The sequence below is a fragment of the Tenrec ecaudatus genome, chromosome 6 (assembly GCF_050624435.1).
Source record: "Tenrec ecaudatus isolate mTenEca1 chromosome 6, mTenEca1.hap1, whole genome shotgun sequence".
Classification (NCBI taxonomy): domain Eukaryota; kingdom Metazoa; phylum Chordata; class Mammalia; order Afrosoricida; family Tenrecidae; genus Tenrec; species Tenrec ecaudatus.
Window position 1 is genome coordinate 173,190,037 of NC_134535.1, and position 22,600 is coordinate 173,212,636.

The 22,600-nt window shown below is 42.0% G+C and overlaps 1 protein-coding gene across 1 annotated transcript in view; it reads left to right on the forward strand.

Moving 5' to 3' along the window:
- The window catches only part of MYO3A (myosin IIIA), a 258,190-nt gene that overhangs the window by 97,130 nt on the left and 138,460 nt on the right, over positions 1–22,600 (forward strand). The window contains exon 9 of the mRNA XM_075553416.1: positions 22,190–22,289. Coding sequence (XP_075409531.1) covers positions 22,190–22,289 — 100 coding nt within the window. The remainder of the gene's footprint in view (positions 1–22,189; positions 22,290–22,600) is intronic.

Here is a 22,600-nt window from a genome sequence, read left to right on the forward strand (position 1 = left end):
CAAGGAACCAGATTCTCCCCAAGAGCTTCCAGAGGGAACCAGTCCTTCATACACTTGCGCTTTGAGCAGGTGAGACTGCATTTAGCCTTCTGAGCTTAAGACTTGGAGAAAATGAATATGTTTTTATTTTGAACCTGTAAGTCAGTGATCCTGTCTTATAGCAGCTCCTTGAAGTAAATACACAAATGCACTTTTCTTTCTTCTTCACTCTGCCCTGTGCCTTGGGACAACAATCCCGGCCATCAGCCAGGCCTCAGGAGACTGAAGGGGGTTATGACACTTTTCTTCTACCCAAGACAACAGCTCGTGGGGCTACAGATCTCTTTCGTCTTTCCTTGTCAGGTTTAGGAATGGTCTACTTTGCTCTCGGCTACAGGAGGGGCTTCAGTCCCCCTTGGTAATTTCCCTTCTCCCTGCTCTCCCTGGAAACCGGCCACCATTGCATTGATTCCAACTCGCGGGCTGTCGTGTGACCGAGTAGAACCCCTCCACAGGGTTTTCGTGGCTGTGTGTTCTTGCAGAAGCCTGTCACCAAGCCTTCTTCCATTGGCCATTGTTGTTGTTGTTGTGTCGGTTGTGACATAACCTGTGCACAACAGAAGGAAACACTGCATGGTCCTGCGTCATCCTTAGGATTGTCGCTGTGCCTGAGCCCATTGTTGCAGCCCCACGGTGTCCGTCCATCTCACTGGGGGTCTTCCTCTTCTCCGATGCCACTCCACTTCACCCAGCACAATGTCCTTCTCCAGAGACTGCTCCCTCAGACAATATGTCCAAAGTATGTAAGGCGAAGCTCAGGCCATGCTTCTGAAACAGATCAGTTTGTCTTTTAAACAACTCACAGTACTTTCAATATTCATCTCCAGCAAGACAAGTCAAGGGCATTGATTCTTTCTGGTCTTCTTTTTTCAATGTCCAACTTTCACATGCATATAATGCAATGGAAAATACCGTAACTTGGGTCAAAGGCACCTTAGTCCTCAAAGTAACATCATTATCTTTCAATACTCTAAAGAGGTATTATGCAGCAGATTCACCTAATTAAATTCATCTTTGATCTCTTGACTGCTGTTTCCATAAGCATTGATTGTGGGTTTAATCGAAACAAATCCTCTACAACTTTAACCTTTTCTCCATTTATCATCATGGTACCTCTTGGTCCAATTGTGAGGATTTGGGTCTTCCTTGCATTGAGTTGTAATCTGTACCGAAGGCTACATCCTTGATCTTCATCAGCAAGGCTTTTAAGTCTTCCTCGCTTTCAGCAAACAAGGCTGTGTCATCTGGGAGACCAGACAGTGCTCCATTTTCAGTGGTTGATATTTTGGAAATAGACCATGTCCAGGTTGTGGTAGTTACATAAACTGGTGTCAACTTGTGAAGGAGTGGAGTCTAGCCTGTCAACCAGGTTGAAGTTTGATGACCTCATTTGGCAGTACCACAGAGATAAATAGCTCACTGGAGGCCAAATAGGCACACACTCTCTCTGCTACACACTCCTGTTGACAAGTCACATGGAGCCAAGTTGATGGCGGCAGAGCTCTGGAGCTGGAGGAGCCATATGGAGACCCATGCCAGGGCTGAGAGGCTTCCACTGCCACTGGAACCACAAGACGTTCCACCCACTGGGCTGTGATCTGTCTTCCTGCATTCGGCGTCATTGCATGTGCTCAGTGAGTCTGAAAAAAGAATTTATAGACTGGTAATGAACATAAAATCAGATTTATGAACTTGACTTGGACTGGCTGGGATGTTTTCTTAATGTACAATTGCTCTTTGATATAAATTTCTCTCTTACACACATGAGTCTCCCTAGATTTGTTCCTCTAGTCAACCCAGACTAACACCTAGCCAGACTCACATCTCCTACTTTTTAATTAGTGGCCAAATATATTAGCCATTTGCACCACTCAAGGATTTAAATTCATAGAACAAACCTCCTTGTTTCCATTCAATCTTTACACATTATAACTCTGCCTTCTGGGTCGACCCCACTGTCGCCCTTATGGTTATTTGCTTTGAACATAAAAGATACCTTTTTGCAGCAGATTTGCCCCATCCAGTGCATTGTTCAACAACTTGACTGCTGCTTTCATAGGCATTGTTTGTAGATCTAAGTAAAACAAAATCCTTGACAGCTTAAATCTCTTCTACAATGATCACAATGTCACCTTTTTGTCCCTTTGTGAGAATTTTGTTTTCTTGTGCTCAGGCATAGACAATAGTGAGCCCGGTCGCGTCCTCTGATCTTTTAGCAGGGAAGGTAGTGTCATCTGTGTATTACCGATTATTAATGAGTCTTCCTCCAATCTTGGTGCTGTGTTATTTGCATAGCTCAGCCTCTTGGATGATTTGCTCAGCATGCAGATTGGATAAATGTGGTGAGAAGATGAAAAAAGAGGATGAATCTGTTCTGATATTGTAGTCCTAGCTGAAATGGTCTTTTTAATTTGTTTCTATGTTTCTTGCCAGCTTTTCCATCAGAATATGTGCTCTCTGTCATCAGGGGCCTTATCTGTTTTCTCTACAGCTTTATCTTGGTACTGAACAGTGCCTAAAACATAGTATCGTATATACTCGAATATAAGCCTACCCGAGTATAAGCCGAGGTACCTAATTATTACCTGGGAAACCAGAAAAACTGATTGACTCAAGTATAAGCCTAGGGTGAAAAATGCAGAAGCTATTGGTGAGTTTCAGTAATCAAAACAAATGAAAATAAAATTACTAAAAATTGAGACATCAGTGAAGTAATGTATTTAAATATTTCTTTTAAATAAAAAACATAAATAAAAGGACAACAAGTCATTTAACATTAGTAAACAAGCACAGTAAGTGGAAAATAGGTTCCACAAAAACAATAAGGTATCAACACAATACCTTAAGAGTACTGTTCCCTGAGCTCAATCAGCAACCAACCTAAAATGTGAAGAGTTAAAATCCTTCAAAACTGGATTCCCCATCATCATCTGTATCCCAGTGCAGAGCTTCAGCTGGTGTGAGGTCATCATAGACGCTGTCCTCACTGAAATCGCAGTCATCACCATCACTGCTGTCATTTTCATACAAAGCGCAGTCTTCACTGCCATCCATAGCATTACTAATACTACATTTCTGGAAGGCACATCACATCATGTCTTCTGGAATGTCTTCCCATGCATCTCGAACCCACTTTGCTATTAACTCTATGTCAGCCTTCATGAGATTTTCTCCTTTTGTTAGTCAGGCTTGACCAGATGACATCCATTCATGCCACATCCTTCGCACACGGTCTTTAAAAGGCTTATTCAAAGATACACGTCATAGGACGGCTCTGATTGGTTAGATGTGAGTAAATAAACATTCAAAACCCTGCAGGGTCAGTGGCGCTTTGAATAAACAGTGGAGAAATGGAAATCACCTGCGAGATAACGGGCGCTCCTCCTGTTACCTGGGGGAGTGGGGTAGCGAGACGTTACACCTCGCTGGGGTACCACTGACCCATGTATAAGCTGAACCCCAGTTTTAGCTTATACACGAGTATATACAGTAGGTGTTCCAGAAAATTAAGTGCTTGTTGAGGGTAGGAAAGTACAATGGATGGCGATGGGGTACAGCAGAACGCCCTGTCCATTGTGCAGGTGCAGGTGTAGGTTTCGGAGGGGAAGTGAAAGCAGAGCAAATCAGAGCAGGAAAGGAGAAGTTGTTCTGCTCATCTGGGGGGCTACCTGGAGTTTTGCCACAAAGTGGAAGAAGTCATAAGCTCGCCGACCTCATTTTTCACAACGTTAACATTAAGGGAAGTGTGCTGAATTGCCTGGAAGTATTCCTTTCTTTCTTCAACCCCATGGTCTTGTACAGTGTCAGTTGTGTAGCTCTTTAAATCCTAGGCCACTTGTCAAGCTGAACAATGATATTGAAGAAGCGAAGCATTCCACTTGAAAGAGTATAAAGTGAGTGATCGCTTAGGCCTACGTTCGGGGGATGCCTATAGCTCTCTTTTCCCCTCGCTCTCCATAATGTCAAGCCAAGAGATACCAATGCAACCGTTTTCCAAGGCCATCCTTGCTGACGTCCCTGTTCAGAAGTAATTGGTGGTGCAGAAATTCAAAGAGAAGTACAGTAGGAGGTTCCTGGCTCAGGTGTTTCTTCCCCTACATTGACCTGGCTGGGCAGCAACTTTTGACCTGGAAAAGGTTAAAAGATAGGGGACTTGAATGTGCCTGACACCAGCTCCCTCCAGCATTGAAGTCAGCTTCAACTGTTCCCTTGGAAATCAGCCTGTAACACGGCAGCAAGCATGTTGCTATTGTCTTTGAGCGGACTACCCTAAACCATGACCGCTATGACAGAGTAGAATTTCCCCCATTAGGTTTTCTTAGATGGACAGGTCTTTCTGCTGTTGATCCTCGAGGGGATTTGAACCACAAAACTTTTCAACGAAATGGCCTCGTGCTTGTCCATTATGCAAGCAGGGCTCCTTGCATTGAGGATCAGGAGCAGGGAAAAAAGAAGTGTTTTTGGACTTGATCCCAATGACTGATATACACATAATGCGTAACTCCTGCTGAGAATCAGCATCAGATGTAATAATGAATAGAATTTTATAGTGCAAACCAAGAGATGTTTGCCCATCCTGCAGCAGTAAGATTTGGGCTTTGCTTTGTTTGCTTAGGAAATAACTTATCCAAATTCCTCTCATTTCTTGTTAGGCTTACATTGAAGTCAGTGTAATAAGTTACACTTCAGGTTTGCTGAGGTTAAAAAGGACAATAGTGGTATAAAATAAGTGAAGGCAACTAAACTAAATGAGCTCACGACTGTAAAGTAATAAGAACTAAAATTTATTAAGCATGACAGGCAATGAATGAATCACTTTATGCATATTGCATAATTTTATATTTTGTCATTTAACCTCACAACAGCCAAGTGACATTCCCTATTATTATTCCCATTTTCTATTGGAAGAAGCAGATTAAGTTACTTGCCTAAGTCCATATGACTAATAAGTAGCAAAGCCGCAATGGTATTCATAACAGCTAACATTGGCTAATATAAAGCTGGACGATGAGTAATGAATACTGCAGAAGAATTAATGCACGTAAATTATGGTGCTGGCGAAGAAGATTGGAAGTACCACCCACTACCAGAAGAACAAACAAATTGGTTGTGGAGGGAATCCAGCCAGATGCTTCTTAAAAGCAAGGATGGTGAGACTTCGTCTGTCTCGTGTATTTGGGATATGTTACCAGGCGAGGCCAGTCTGTGGAAAAGGACATCATGCTTGCTTAAGTAGAGGGTCATCAAAGCAAAGCCCAGGTGTTTATATAGATTCAGAAATAAATGGATTTTCCATATAACCATTTAGTGAATTTTCTTCACTAAAGACTGACATGTACCAGTTTATCCAACAGTCCTCCCTGGTTTTCTGGCCATCATTGATCACGCCCATCCTCCTCAGTCCCTGCACTCTGGAGTTAGAATCATCAACAGCAAGTACCAGAATCTAAGGCAGAGATGAGCCATCTGCACAGCTTCCCTGGTAACTTCTTCATAAGAAGTGAAAGTTAGTTTCTCAATGTCATTAAGTGTACCCCTGGAATTTCTCTATAAAAATGCTCTCCCATAGTCTGAGTAGTATGAAGGGGCAGCCCAAAATGCTATGGAAAATGGAATTAAAAGATAGTTAAATTGTTTCAAGAATTTTTGAAGTCCCCTCACATATCTATCTAAATACAAACTTATCAAGTATATTAGGTCAGTAGACCAAGGAAAACCAGGATGAAAAGAGGCGAAGGAGAGGGTGTGAGCTAGGATTTGAGTGCCATTGACCCAGGAAAGGCATTACCTTCCTCATTTTTTTAATAATCAAATGTCCTTTAATAAATGATAACAATGATTTTTACGTGGGATTTTTTTCACCATGAAAAAATTCACATTTCTAGATCAAAATAGAATGAGCTTAGAATTTCTGTGTGGAATATAAGATTATTGTACTAATCCCATGGCATTTTATTTTTAGTGTTCTATTTTTTCAGTTTAAAGAGTTCTTTATATTAAACATGTTAATCGCTTGTCTATCATACATATTTCAAATGTTTTTTTCTATTTTCTTTTGCAAACTTGATGTATTACTAATAAAAGTATTATCTAGGCACAAAGATTCCATATTTTCCCCTTCTTATTTTCTGTCTTATCATACTTACAAATTCCATCCCTACCCTGCTATTAGACAAGTCGTCTGAATTCATCGCTAGAACTTTTATGATTACATTTTTACTCTATAAATACTGGAAGTCATTTGAAATTTATTTGGCACAAATTACATGATTCCTACATTTTTGACTAGATGTTCTTGCACAAATTCTTGGGAAATTTTATTTTTGTTCATTACTGTATGTTATGCTTTTAGAAAACATTTCCTTAATCTATAAACCACTCACTACTAGAGTTTTGGCCTTTCTTAATGGTCTTCACTTAGTAATAATGTTTAATTTTAGAATATACTAAAACACGTGTTTGTCTTTACTGGAATATGCTCCACCACTCATTATTTTACCATACTCTCCCAGCTTGATTGAAATAGTTCCTTGCCTTCTCATTGGGCTAAAAATCAAGAGTGCTGAACATGACTCACAGGACTCTGCATGTTCTGACTCTGCTTTGTTCTCCAGCCTCACCTTATACGCTGTCCTTGAAGCTATTTTAGCTACAGGACCCTGTCCCGAGTCCTGAGACCTCAGGCTACTCCCATGCCTCTAGACTTCCATATTTGCCTCTTACCCCTTCTTCCCCCATCACTTAACCACTTGACAGCCTCTCCACAATTAGTACATTACAAAAAGACTATAATTAGTAGTCTTCATTAAGAATTTAAATCATATAATCCTGCTACTGCGATAGTTAGGTTTCATGTTGACTTGGCTGGGCAAGGATTGACAATGGTTGGAAGTTGAGACATAGTAACCCTCTACAATGAAACCTAAAATAATATAACTAATTCTATAATGAAGTCTGTGCTGTAAGAAGATTAAGTATGATGTAACACTCTTTCAGATCACAGATCTGATGTAATGAGAAGGAAATTTCCATAAAGCTGTGGCCTGCTTCTATATAAGAAGACTCAGTAAGAAAGCTTGTTTAGTTTTGGGGAGAGGTTGGGGGGGAGAGTTGGCTAGTTGACTTCTGGTTCTTTAAACTTGAACCAGTGGCCTGCCATATGCCTCATGATCCTGGGAGCCATCCGTGGCCTGCCATCAGATCTGTCGACCTCAGATTCAGTCACCTCTGCAGTCAGAAGTATGGCTTATACTGACCTCGGATTCAACCATGTCAGCAACCACTAGCCTATGTGGTCTTCCTGACAATCTTGGATCTATCAGATCCCAAAGCTACACAAGTTAGGATGAGCCTTAACATCTGACCCATGAACATAGAACCTGCCAGGGCTCAGACTTGCTCCATTCTACAACTGTGTGAGACATTTTCTTAGACACACACACACACAGGTGTCGCTGGTTTTGCTTCTCTAAAAAAACCAACCTAAGACAATGACTACAAAACTTTGTTGTGGTAAGAGGTGAGAAAGATGAGAAATCAGACAATTTTGATGACTGAGTTTCCTTATCATGGCAAGGCTTGCCAAAGGATTGTAAAAATCTTTCATCAAAGAAGGTTCCCTGGTGGAAGAGTGGGTTATGCATTGGACTGCTAACTGCAAGCTTAGCAATTCAAACCCACCAGCTGCTCCATGGAACAAAGATGAGGCTCTCTGCTCCTATAGATATTTACAGCCTCAGAAGCTCTATATTGGGTCCAGATGACTTGATGACAGTAAATTTTTCACCAAGTGAAAATGAATAAGATATACAAATGAATAAGCAGATGAAGGTAGGTGTTCAGCATCATAGGCCATTGAGATGCAAATCCAAATTACACTGAAATACTATTTTGCCCACTAGGGTGACTCCTGGAACTCTGGTCGTGTACTGGTTATGCATTGGGCTATTATCAACATAGTCAGCAGTTCAAATCCACCAGCATCTCCTCAGGAAAAGGATAATGTCTTCTACTTCCATTGGCAGTGTCAGTCTTGCAAACCCACAGAGGGTTGCCATAAGTCAACATTGACTTAATGGCAGTGAGTTCAGATTTTTGATTCAGAGGATAGTTGTGATTAAAAAATGGAAAGCAATAAATTCTGATGGAGACATGGGAAAATTGGAACCTTCACCCATCACTAGTGGAAATGCAAAATGACACAGCCACTTTGACAGTTTCTTATACGGCTGAACATGGAACTACTATGTGACCCAACAATTCTACTTCCGGGTTATACACAAGAGACTTGAAAGTAGGCATTCAATCAGATGTATGCCCGTATTCAATGCAGCACTATTCACAGCAACCAAAAGGTGGAAATGACCACGACATCCATCAGTGGATGCCTAAAATGTGGTTATATGCACATACAGCGAGTATTACTCAGCTGTAAAGAGAAATGAAGTCCTGACATCAGTTACAAGGATAAACATTATGATGAGTGAAATAAATAAATTACAAAGGGATCAATTTTCTGTGTTCCTATATGCACGAAATATCTAGGATAGGCAAAGTATAGAGTTCAAAGTTTATCAGTGGTTACCAGAGATAGTGAGGTTGAGGGTGGGTAGGGAAAGCCATTGTTTGGAAAGCAGTGAAGGAAAACTTTTCAACAGATACAGGAGGCAATCACATAGCATGATTTATGCTACTAGTGTCACTGAATCTGGAACATGAAAATGTTGGATTGTAAAATATTGTTTTCTATATGTTGCAATAATTTATAAAGAATGTTACCAGAGTGTTTACATGTTAAACAAAAGGAAAGGACATCTCATTGTTTACACTAGAAGTTGGCATTCTTTGTATATGAGGCTTTTGTATAGGATTCAGTATTTCAACAGTTGTCTGTCTCTTGAACATTCCTCACCTGCATTGTAACCTATTAGCTTCCTTAATGAACACTATAATTAGGAAAATTGTGAGTTCTCGGTGGCCACTGCAAATGAATATTAGAAATTAAATGAAAAGAAAAATAAAGAATGCTCTTTGAGTGACAGAACACGCTCTCCACTGGAAATCAGCTCAACAGCACTTAACAACAACAAAAGGATCCTGATGCCAAACATTACTTTAGATGCCAGCCATAGAAAGATAAGCAAGTTTTGGTCTCTTCCCACAAGTTGCTTACAGGCTAGCAGGAACGAGAACATGTATAGACTAATGAAATATGAAAGCTACTCTGCTCATGTGCATTTCTTTAGGAAAGTCCTGAACAAGTAGAATCTTCCCAGGATTTGAGATAAGGTAATTCCACCCAGAGAAACTTCAAGGAGCAAAATACAGAACCTTGAGAATACTTGCATACGGGGGAATGGTCTGTGCACAGCTGTTGGTGATGACTTCTGTTAGTCTGAGTAGACTTGAGAAACAAATTCATAAATGCACATATGTGTTCAAGAAAGAGCTTTATATACAAGAGCAATTTAATATTGAGAAAAACATCCCAATCCAGTCCAGATCAAGTCTGTAAGTCCTATATTAACCCATATGTCCCATACCAATCTATAAAGTCCTCTTCAGACTCATGAAACACATGCAATGATGCCAAATGCAGGAAGATCAGAAGACAGTGGGTGAAAAGTCTTCTGGATACAGTGGTAGTGGAAGCATCTCCATGCTGGTGTGGGCCTCCATGTGGCTCCTCCAGCTCCAGGGCTCTAGTGAAGCTCCATGTGTCTTGTCAACAAGAATGTCTAGCAGGAAGTGTGCCAATGTCCCGCCTCCAGCGAGCTATTTATCTCCTTAGCACCTCCAAATGAGGTCATCAAGCTCCACCCCTTCACTCTTCAGTCTCAAATTGACAACAGATTATGTAACTACCACATTATTCTAGAAAGGTTATTTGAAGAAAGGTTGTTAAGGGCCAGAGTTTCCATACCAAGAAAACGGTGATCTGTAATATGAAAAATGGGAGCCATCTGAGATGTCTAAGTACCACTGTGAGAAAATAGTTTCTGAGTTTTTGTAAGATTTCACCAAAATCATTGTACATAATCAATCATAGGGGTGGAAGAGTAAGGTTATCAACAAGCCAAATGTGGATTCCTCTTTTCCTGAGTCATTATTAACTGTTATTACACGCTACACGCTGTCTTCATTTGCCAACTGTGTTAGGCAGGGTTCTCTAGATAAGCAAAACCAGAACACTTATGAAATATATATATTTATTTATGTAGCAAGAAGGAATACAACAGCTAATTAGTCCACACAGTATTACAGAGGGCTCATTCCAATTCATTTTCGTAGGTGTCTTAGTCTGGGTTGACTACAGAAACAAATTCATAGACTCACATGTGTTTAAGAGAGAGCTTTATATCAAAGATTGATTGTATATTGAGGAAACATCCCAGCTCAGTGTAGGTCAAGTCCATAAGTCCAGTATTAGCTCATATGTCCTATACCAGTTGTGGTGGTTACATAATCTGTTGTCAGTTTGAGACTTAAGGCTGAAGGGGTGGAGTTTAACCTGTCAATCAGGTCATAGCTTGATGACAACCTTTGGAGGCACAAAAGGGGTAAATAGCTCCCTGGAGGCGGGACACACGCTCACTTCCTGCGAGACATTACTGATGATGAGCCTGATGGAGCTTTGCTGATGCAGCCAGAGCCTTGGGAGCTGGAGGAGCCACTCAGAGACCTCTGCCAGTGCTGAGATGCTTCTACTGCCACTGAATCCACAAGACTTTCCACCCACTGGCCTGTGATCGTACTGCATTCGGTGTCATTGCATGTGTTTCGTGAGCCTAGGCAGGAATTTGTGTACTAGTATTGGACACATGGGCTAATATTGGACTTAGGGACTTGACTTGGACTGTGTTGGGGTGTTTTATTAATGTACAATTACTCTTTCTATAAAGCTCTTTCCTATACACATATGAGTGTCTCTGGATTTGTTTCTCTAGTCAACCCAGACTAACACAGTAGTCCATAAATTCTTCTTTAGACTCCTGCAGCCATGCAATGGTGCTGAATGCAGAAAGATCACTGGCCAGTGGGTGGAAAGTCTTGTGAATCCAGTGGTGGTAGAAGCATCTCAGCACTAACATGGGTCTCCACATGGCTTCTCCAGTGCCTGGTCTCTGGCTGCCATCAGTGTGGCTCCATGTGGCTTGTCAACAGGAAGGTGAAGCAGAGAAAGTGTGTGTGGCCCACCTCCAGGGTCTAAGAGAGGACAGTCCCAGGATCCTCAGAAGGCCATGCCCAACAAGAAGGCATTATCAGACTTAACCTGATTGACAGCCTAGACTCCACCCTTTCACTTTTAATACCCTCAAGTTGACATGAGACTATGTAACTACCACAATAGGAGAGTCAGTATTCTGAAGGCCCTTTCAACTCATGCCGGCCACTGGTCCAAGGTTAAGGAAACGGACACTGAAGTGACTGGTGGGAGGTTTGCAGTCTGCCCCCAGGCAAGATGAGCAGTCAGCCCGCGGGGAGCAGACACAGCAGGGTGGGGTGGCAGCAGCACGAAGATGAGATGTCAAGGTGTAGCAGAGGCCACTAGTGCCACAACATAGCAAAGCAGGTTGCGATGGAGCCTCAAGACATAATAAAGCACCATGACCCAGGGGTTGGCTCAGGCAGCAGCGTGCTGGTCTGGTCACCGGGGAAAAGGAGGAAGAGGCTGGCTTCAAACACCCATTTATCTCTGTGGAGCCTCCAGTCAAGCTGCGACCTGTCTTTTCTTTCTTTCTTTTTTTTTTTTTTAACAATTTATTGGGGTTCATACAATTCTTATCACAGTTCATACATATACATACATCAATTGTACAAAGTACATCTGTACAGTCTTTGCCCTAATCATTTTTTTTCTCCTCTTTTCTTTTTTTACATTTTATTAGGGACTCATACAACTCTTATCACCATCCATACGTATACATACATCAATTGTATAAAGCACATCCATACATTCCCTGCCCCAGTCATTCTCAAGGCATTTGCTCTCCACTTAAGCCCCTTGCATCAGGTCCTCTTTTTTTCCCCCCTCCTTCCCCTTTCCCCCTCCCTCATGTGCCCTTGGTAATTTATACATCGTTATTTTGTCATATCTTGCCCTATCCGGAGTCTCCCTTCCCCCCTTCTCTGCTGTCCCTCTCCCAGGGAAGAGGTCACATGTGGATCCTTGTAATCAGTTCCCCCTTTCCAACCCACTCACCCTCCACTCTCCCAGCATCGTCCCTCACACCCTTGGTCCTGAAGGTATCATCCACCCTGGATTCCCTGTACCTCCAACCCTCATATGTACCAGTGTACAGCCTCTGTCTTATCCAGCCCTGCAAGGTAGAATTCGGATCATGGTAGTTGGGGGGAGGAAGCATCCAGGATCTGGGGGAAAGCTGTGTTCTTCATCGATACTACCTCACACCCTAATTAACCCATCTCCTCTCCTAAACCCCTCTATGAGGGGATCTCCATTGGCCGACACTTGGGCCTTGGGTCTCCACTCTGCACTTCCCCCTTCATTTAATATGGTATATATATACATATATACATATACACATATATACACATACATACACACACTTATATCTTTTTTTTTTTTGCATGATGACTGCGACCTGTCTTACAGGACAAACTCTACCCACATGTTCTTCTGGGAGCCGTGTTGGCACAAAAACCTAACTATCACACCAGCTAAGCCAATAAAATGAAGATTAAACTGCAAGTCTCTTCACTTCAGCTAAAGAAATGTATTTCCCTATTTTCATAAAAGGAATACATGAAGGCAATTATGCATAGATGGCTCTCTCTGGATATGCAATTGCATCCGTTTGATCCGACAATGTGGAGACTAACCACATGTAGATCTTGTTATGGGAACGATGGGGAGATTGTCACTCACCAGTTCATTCAACGCAGGGTGAATGAACCTACTGTGTTCTAAATCATCTACTTGTTCCAAGGATCTAACAATGCCTCACAGATTGACTAAAGTAGCCACACAAATATATGTAACTATAATTATAAATCTCTGTATGGATGTAACTAGGCATTGATGACAAATGGGGGTGGCATGCAAGAACTTTGCAATTTAGTGAGTGTGTAAGACCAGTACACCCCTGAATAGCGGAACAATTGTGTTACACTGGATTCTCTCCAGAAACAAAACTAGTGACACTTGTATGTCTACAGAAAGAGATTTTATATCAAGGAATGGCTCACACAGTTCTAGAAGTGGCTTCGTCCTGTCCAGTTCAAATCTGGGCATCAGACAGGCTGAAGACCTCTCCTGAATTCTGTAGCTGCAGTGGCTGGGGAACAGGATGCAGAAGGTGAAACGAGACCGCAGGCTGGCGGATACTGAGCTGTGTCCTTCAAAGGGAGCCACGATTAGACCACAAAGATGTCCACATTGACCTTTCTAAGGCCGCCATCATTGATGCCCCTGTGGCTGCTCTAGCTTCAAAGGAGTCTGCCATAAGTAAGACCATGTCTGAGGCCCTTTTCTGCATGTGTAACCTAAAGTGGCCCCCAACTCTCCATCACATCATTTTTCAGTCATCATAAAGTAAGCCCAATCCACTGTACCTCCATCCCTCATATGTACCAGTGTACAGCCTCTGTCCTATCCAGCCCTGCAAGGTAGAATTCGGATCATGGTAGTTGGGGGGAGGAAACATCCAGGATCTGGGGGAAAGCTGTGTTCTTCATCGATACTACCTCACACCCTAATTAACCCATCTCCTCTCCTAAACCCCTCTATGAGGGGATCTCCATTGGCCGACTGATAATCCTAGTGACCGTATCTGATCAACTAGAACTGCATAGTATTTCTGAGGCTGTGAAGTTTCAAAGAAGCAGACAGCCTCACCTTTCACCCATCTTTTGGCTTGTGGGTCTAACCACTGCCCTTGTACGTGTGGACATCTTATTCATTTGTTAGATGTAGTTTTTCAAACCCTCCCCTCCAATGTAAAGTCCATGAGAGCAGGAACTTGATTCGGTATGTAAAAAGAGGTTCAGTCAATTCTGTTTAAATCATTGGATTAGTGAAGGCATGTTCCTTGCACAGTCCTTGTCAAAGAAGGGGGAGGGCACAAATTTATCCTCTGATGACTTAGGCCCCACCTTAGTGCCCCGAAGGGCTCAGAGTGGGCAGAGAACTTCTTTCTTTCCCAAGGATCACTGTATACTAAGCAGTCTAGTACTTCACATACTAATCAAGAACCAGTCTTTCCTTGCCTCTTAGGTGTTATCTTTCTCTGGCAAACCCTGTGGGTTATGTTTTGAAATGATAACAGCAAGGTCAGTGGTTCAAACTTAATGGGAGAAAGATGAGGCTTTCTGCTTCTGTAGAAGTTACATCCTTGAACACTGCCCAGGGACAAGGACATGGGCCATTCTACTCTGTTCTGTAAGGGCGGAACACAGAAAGCCTCATCAATCTGTCCTCTCCATACTCTCTCCATGAGCACACACATATCACAGCACTGGCTTTGCTTCGGTGGAGCCCCCAGCTAGAGTGCCAAGCGTGGTTCTACAGAAACTAAACCATAAAGATGAGTTTCTAAATTAGTTTTCAAAGCTGAGCTAGGAGAGAGGATCCAGTATCTTTTCAATCCATTTCCCCACAAACTTTATGAATATATATATTCACCCATGAGCTACAAAAAGTTTGTGGGAAAATGGGATTTCCAATCCCTATACCCCTCAATTGTATCAAGACTGTGAGCATATTAAGGAGTTGGCACTCCATAGTATTCTGTGTACAACTACTTGGTTGCTTGCCGAATATCTCATCGTGGAGTTGACTGTACCATGCTACATCATATCATGGGTGAAGCCTAGCCCACCCAAGTTGACATAAAAGCAATTACCACAGTGTATAAATTGTGCCAAAGTATTGAAATAAGTGGCAGTTAATGTAGACTATGATAAGGCCCTCTGGTGGTGTCGTGGTTATGTGTTGGAGTTTGAGCTGCATGGTTGGCAGTTCAAAACCACCAACTGCTCTGTGGGAGAAAGACTGGACTTTCTACTCCCATAAACAGTACAGTCTCAGAAACCCACGGAGAGTTTGAGTTTTGATGATAAATGAATAGTATTCATCACACAAATGGGACTGAGCAGAGAAAAAAAAGGATACAAGGATCATTTTCAAAACAGATAAGAAATACATAGGAAATACATGCATACGTGTGAAAAGGTTATGTGGAAAGTACCCTGAAATAACAGTGTGGAAGGCCATGAGTGGCAGGGTAAGGAGTTCATTTGTTTGGTCACTCGCTTGACAACTCTTTGCTGGACACTGGATGCACTATGCTTGATGCTGTCAACACAGCCTTGAAAAATATAGGTACGCTCTCTCGTAGAACTTAAAATCTGGTGGAACAAGACATATAATAAAGTTTAGAAATAAATGTTATATATTATACAATCATATACTGTATATCATGGAATCACATATTTATTAGATTAATAACCTCCCTCTCTGTATATATTTTAATAAGAACAGTAGAGAGAAATAGAGCCCTAACAAGGCAATGGACATTTCAGGAGAAAAGAAGGTGTAATTCACATGTGCTGGCAGGAAGCAGCTCTGAACAGTGTAAGAAGTGTGCAAAAAGTGCTCAAGGGCTTCGAAGGCATCAGAGAAAAGAACAATTCCCGTCAAAGGGGACAGTAAGTGCAAAGGTGTTGATTTAGGAGTGTGTTTATTATCTTCAAGAAATGATGAGGAAGCACGTGCGGTGGAAAAGAAGTGAGCAAAAGAGATAGTAAAAAGGATGATGTCAGAGAAATAAGAGGGTGGGTGGGTTGGGAGCAGATAAACATGCCGCATGGGACCTTATAGCTCGTATCACCACCACTTGTCTGTCTGTATGCCAAGAGCCAATGGGGCTGAAGAAAGAAATCCGAGTTGCACCGAAGGCATAAGCCCCAACAAGGCTCTCGGATTGATGAAATACCAGCTGAAATGTTTCAACAAGTTGAGGAGCACTGGAAGCCATCACTGGTCTGGCCCAAGGAAGTTAGAAGACAGCTACCTATTGTACCCATGCCACGGAAAGTGATCCAACAGAATGAGCACATTATAGAATACTGCCACAAACATCACAGGAGAGTAAAATTTTGCCGAAGATCATCCCACAATGGTTGCAAGTAATTCTTTGACAGGGAGCTTCAAGAAATCCAGGCCAGGCACCATCAGCTTTAGTGACTGGGGTCTTAAAGGCTTGAAGATAAACAAGCGGCCATCTAGCTCAGAAGCAACAAAGTCCACATGGAAGAACACACCAGCCTGTGTGATCGAGTGGTCCCAAAGGGATCAGTTACCAGGCATCAAAGAACAAAAAATCATATCATTGACTGCACACCTCCATGATAGGATTGCTGAAGACAAATGGGTGCATAAGCAAATGTGGTGAAGAAAGCTGATGGTGCCCGGCTATCAAAAGAGATAGTGTCTGGGGTCTTAAAGGCTTGAAGGTGAACAAGCGGCCATCTAGCTCAGAAGCAAAAAAGCCCACATAGAAGAAGCATACCGGCCAGTGCGATCACGAGGTGCCAAGGGACCAGGTATAAGGCATCATGCAAAAAAAAGATATAAGTGTGTGTATGTATGTGTATATATGTGTATATGTATATATGTATGTGTATATATGTATATATATATATATATACCATATTAAATGAAGGGGGAAGTGCAGAGTGGAGACCCAAGGCCCAAGTGTCGGCCAATGGAGATCCCCTCATAGAGGGGTTTAGGAGAGGAGATGGGTTAATTAGGGTGTGAGGTAGTACCGATGAAGAACACAGCTTTCCCCCAGATCCTGGATGTTTCCTCCCCCCAACTACCATGATCCGAATTCTACCTTGCAGGGCTGGATAAGACAGAGGCTGTACACTGGTACATATGAGGGCTGTAGGCACAGGGAATCCAGGGTGGATGATACCTTCAGGACCAAGGGTGTGAGGGACGATGCTGGGAGAGTGGAGGGTGAGTGGGTTGGAAAGGGGGAACTGATTACAAGGATACACATGTGACCTCTTCCCTGGGAGAGGGACAGCAGAGAAGGGGGAAGGGAGACTCCGGATAGGGCAAGATATGACAAAATAACGATGTATAAATTACCAAGGGCACATGAGGGAGGGGGGAAAGGGGAGGGAGGAAAAAAAAAAGAGGACCTGATGCAAGTGGCTTAAGTGGAGAGCAAATGCCTTGAGAATGACTGGGGCAGGGAATGTATGGATGTGCTTTATACAATTGATGTATGTATATGTATGGATGGTGATTTGTATGAGTCCCTAATAAAATGTAAAAAAAGAAAAGAGGAGAGAAAAATGATTAGGGAAAAGACTGTACAGATGTGCTTTATACAATTGATGTATGTAAATGTATGAACTGTGATAAGAATTGTATGAGCCCCAATAAATTGTTTAAAAAAAGAAATCCAGGCCAGATTCAGAAGAGAACGTGGAGCAAAGGACACCAATCCTGAGATCAGATGAATCTTGACTGAAAGCAGAGAGGATCAGAGAGATGCTTACTGGTGATTTATCGACTGTGCAAACATCCGTTTTTGTGAGACACAGCCAACTAAGGCTAACGTTGAGAAAAACAGGAATTCCAGAATACTTCGTTGTTCTCATACAAAACCTGTGTATGGACAAGGGGCCATCATTTTAACCGAACAAGGGTGACACTGCATGGTTTAAAATCAGGATGGGGTGTTCATCAAGGGGACCTATCACTCTGTATGCTGAGCAAACCATCAGAGAAGCTGGGTTAGACGAAGAAGAAAGCAGCATCAGGGTTGGAAGAAGGCTCGTACCAACCTGGACTATGCAGACGGCACAACCTTGCTTGCTGACAGTGAGGAATTGCAGCCTAGTGGATGGCGACTGCAGCCTTCTGTTGGGATTAGAACTCAAAGTAAAATATATATATTAAATCCACACAACTGGACCAATAGACAAGACCATGCTAACGAGAGAAAAGGTGGAAGTTGTCAATGATTTTTATTTTCTTGCTCCAAAATCAATGCTCATGGAAGCAGCAGTCACGAGAGAAAGCCATGCATCGCATTGGACAGATCTGCTGCCCCAGGCCTGCGTAAAGTTATAAGAAGCAAGACTAAGGTCAGCTTAACTCGAGAATCGCTGCCCTCAAGTGGACCCGGACTCAGGAGCCTGTGAGCGCTGAGGGTTTCTGAGACTGTCACTCTGGAGGCCATCAGAGGACCGGAGCTTTCTACTGTGGCATAGCCAATGCTTTGGAACTGCTCACCTGTGGTTCTTAGCCCAATGTATAACCACGATGCCACAACCCCAAACCAGGGTGCCTGACAGAAGCCACGGTCGGGTCAGTTGCCTTGCGTGCATTTGCAAGCTGAACACTGAATAAGGAAGACTGGAGGAGTATCTACATATTTGAGTTGTGGTGCCGGTGAAGAATACTGAAACGACCACGGACACCAGAAGAACAAAGACGTCTGTCTTGGAAGAGGTGCAGCCAGAGTGCCGTACACTCAGAAGCAAGGATGGCGCGACTTCATCCCACGTGTTTTGGACATGTTATGGAGAGACCAGTCTCTGGAAAAAGACATCATGCTTGGTAAAATAGAGATGCAGTGAAAAGGAAGACCTTTGGCAAGGTGGACTGACACCGTGACTGAAGCAATGGGCTCAGCCAAAAGAACAGTTGTGAGGCTGGAGGAAGACCAGGCAGTGTTTCATTCTGTTGTGCATAGGGATGTTATGAATCAGAGCAAATTGACACTACCTGGCCGACAAACCCATGTGGGATTAATTGAGGGCGGAGAGACAAATGGCTCTGCGAGCCTCGCCTGTCTTGTCTCTTGCACTTTGATCATCAGACCAGTGTCTTGATTGTTCTTTGCCTCAATGTGCAAGCTACACTACCTGTGGGACACCTAACTCATGGACTGTGACCTGCTTCGCCACACTATTGGAATTTACATCTCTTGAGCTGGGGACAGTCTGACCCTGTCATCTGGCTGACTGTTGGTGACCTGTCTTGCTGTTTGCTGCCTGTGCCCATATAGCCTGAATTGCTCTACAGAGGACTACCCGGTAGCCCTCAAGACTTGAAGGACTGCCAGTGTCTCATGGGAGTGAGTTAAACGGAGCCATTTGTACTGCTTTATAATTTAATTAGCTGTTTATTTCTTATGTTTTATATATACATATATCTGTATAAATATATATGTGTGATTTTTAGCATTCTAGCTTTGTTTCTCTACATAACCCTGTCTAACACACTACCTAACAACAACAGATGTCATAGAAGTCTGCATATATTACTTTAAGTAATAATGGGAAGACAATAGAAATTTTAAGAAGAGTCGTGAAATAATCTAACTAAATATATACATATTCCCTTTGGCTGTTGGGTGGAGAACACCGTCAGAACTCAAAGGTGACAACAGTGAACTTATTTGGGAGGTTACTTCAGTAAAATCACATGAGAATGTCGTGGTAGGGAAATATACTTGATTGTAGAATAATTTCATTGTAGTGACACTGTGGACAATGCAGTGCTGCCTTGCGGTTTCCAAGGCTGTAGTGTTTACTAGAGAAAAACAAACAAAAACACCTTCTCTTTCTCCTGCAGAGTGGCTGGTTGGTTCAAACTGCTGACCTTGTAGACAAAGCCCGGTGTGTCACCCACTGCAGTACCTTAGGGTTGCTATGAATTGACTCAATGCCACTCAATTTGGTTTGAGCTTTTTAGGTATAATTTTATGATAGATCTGATGAGACCTATTGATAGACTGCACCCAGTTAATAGATGAGAGTGTAAGGGGAAAAAAGAACCAAGGGTGAATCCGAAGTTTTGACATTAACCATCACAAAGTGGAGACTCATGGGGAGGAGCATTTGAAGTTGAGCTATTTGGGTGCATGGATGGGGGATGTTCAATCTGGCCATTGCCTTGTGTCAAGTAAGGAATTAGAGGCACAATGGGGATTATATGGGAGACCCTTGTTTAATGTGCATATTTCTATGAGGCTGAGCAGAATTGGAACAAGGGACTTAGGATCAGAGAAAACAAAAGTCATTGAAAGCCATATAATTCACAACTGTACAGTTGGGTAATCCTGAGTTGGGTGGGTGACTTGATGGCAGCCAATCACAACCACCCTGAGGAGGAACTCAGAAAGGCCTGTGAAGTCAGACCAAATGAAGAGCAGTGTACAGGAAGCCAAGACAAGCAGTAAATTCTGGAGCTCAATTAATAAAAGGAGGAATTAGACTTGAAAGTACAATGGTCATTTGTGTCCTGAATAAGCGTTGCTTCCATAGAAGGTGGAGCTAACAGACTAATTGGTATGGGTTTTCTTAATGGGGGCGAAGTAGTATGCACAATAATTTGGGGGGGTTTGCTATATGGTCAAGAAATAGGACAGGAGATAGGGGAAATTGCAATTCAGAAAAAACAGGCTATTGTTTGAGATAGGTGATTCAACAATTGAGAGGGGAAATGGATAATGTAGGAGTGAGAGAGGAACACGCAGCAGTGACATCCCTGAGTCAGAGAGGGGGAAGAATTCAGGGCACAGAGAAAGCCTTGACTTAAGATCTGGCAAAGGCAGTTCATCAATAGTGACTTAATTCTTTAGGCAATAATGGGAAGCCATGAGAGTTTCTGAGATAGTAATAACATTCTCCTTAATCTTTTTAATCTATTTATTCACTGCACGGTACCAATGGACAAATTCAAATAGTTAAATGTATGTCCTAAAACAAATACTGACACGACATTAAAAAACCCTCACTAGTATTGCATCTATACCAAATCACAATGATCCTGTGGGGGGAAAAAACTGCCCCTGTGCATTTCTGAGGCTGTAACTGTTTATGGGAATAGAAAGCTTCCGTTTTCTCCCAAAGCTCTCCTCAAAACAAAGCAAATGATAATTTCATATCCATAAATGGTTAAACCAACCATTGTGTTATCTCAGCGACTTCTTCAACCTTCATGTTAAATCAAGACCCTTGTGCGGTTACTGAAAGTTGCTGAATTGTTTTTTACTTTGTAATAAGTTTCCCACCACCTGAAATCAATTTTATGCACACATTTAAGCTCTGGAAATTTACACTACAGCTTTTTGTGTGTTCTTAGTAAATTTTGCGGCGTAACAATTTTTTTCAGGTCACCGTTGCTTGTCCACCAGTGGCCTAACAGCATCTGAGACAAAATTGAAAATGTAATTAAAATGTTGTAAAAAAACCATCAACATTTTATAGCAGATTAAAATGCATATTGGAATTCAGAGGAAATTTAAGAAATATTTTACATATGCCCAAACTTTGGAAACTACAGCCTTTTATAAGCATCCAAGACCACATCTGTATGAAGAGATGGTGGAGGAGCTTATTATCAGCAGCCAAAAAGACAGCGGAGGCTGATTGTGGAACGGACCAACAATTTCTCATATGTACGTTCACTTTTAACTTGAAGAATTTTTTTAATCCAAAAAAGTCAAAACATGATCTTGACTATGTCCCACCTGAGATTAGAAAAGAGCTCAAGAATAGAATGTACAAACTGAACTCTCACGACAGCAGACCTGACCCGTTGTGGGAGGCCATCAGAACAGGACACATGAAGCAATGTGAAGGTCATTAAACCGACAGGAAAGAGAAGATCAAAGGGAATTCTAGGAGAGACTTTGAAACTTGCCCTAAAGCAAAAGCAAATGGAAGAGATAATGAAGTAAGTTGAACAGAAAATTTCAAAGGGCAACTCAAAAAGACAAAGTAAAGATATAATGAAATATGCAGAGATCTACAGAAAGCCAAAAGGAAGAAGACATTCAGGATATCTGAAGTTGAAAGAAATTGGGGGTGGGGTAGAATTTCAAGCCTCAAGGTGCAATATTAAAGATTCTATAAGCAAAATATTGAATGATGCCAGGCATATCAAAGAAAGATGGAAAGAATATGCCGTTATTGTATGAAAAAAGAACTGGGAGACATGCAAGCAGTGGTCAAATATAATAGGGTATTTCTGAATGTTTATCATTGAATATTTTAAATCAGCATCAGTCCCGTGTGTATCCAGAAGTTATTTACATTATGATCATTTGTACATACTGAAATCTCTAAGGATGTGTCATTTTGCTTTCCTCCACAGACATGAACGTATTCACACCAAGAAAGGTCATTTCAGTAGACCCCTAGTTTCCTGCGTGAAGGATGTGGATGACTTAGCGACTTTAGAAACTTTGGATGAGGTAAGGAATTTACCATTAAACTTAGAAAATATATACATTATTATTTGCAAAAGCAGTGTGTGCAAAAGACTGGAAGAATATACTCTTCAGATAGCAAATATAATTCTCTTTCTCTTTGCCCCTAACAGTCCTGATTGCCTCTCTTGTATCTTCAGTTTTAATGCCTACAACTTGAACCTCCATATCTCTCCCTACTTTTAGCTTCTGTTTTATCTTTTAAATTATGTTTTTGACATTCAGACTACAAAGATGTGAGTTTCCACCAGCATGCGTTGCTGGGTTTGAGACCTTTCTTACCCTGAATTATTTCT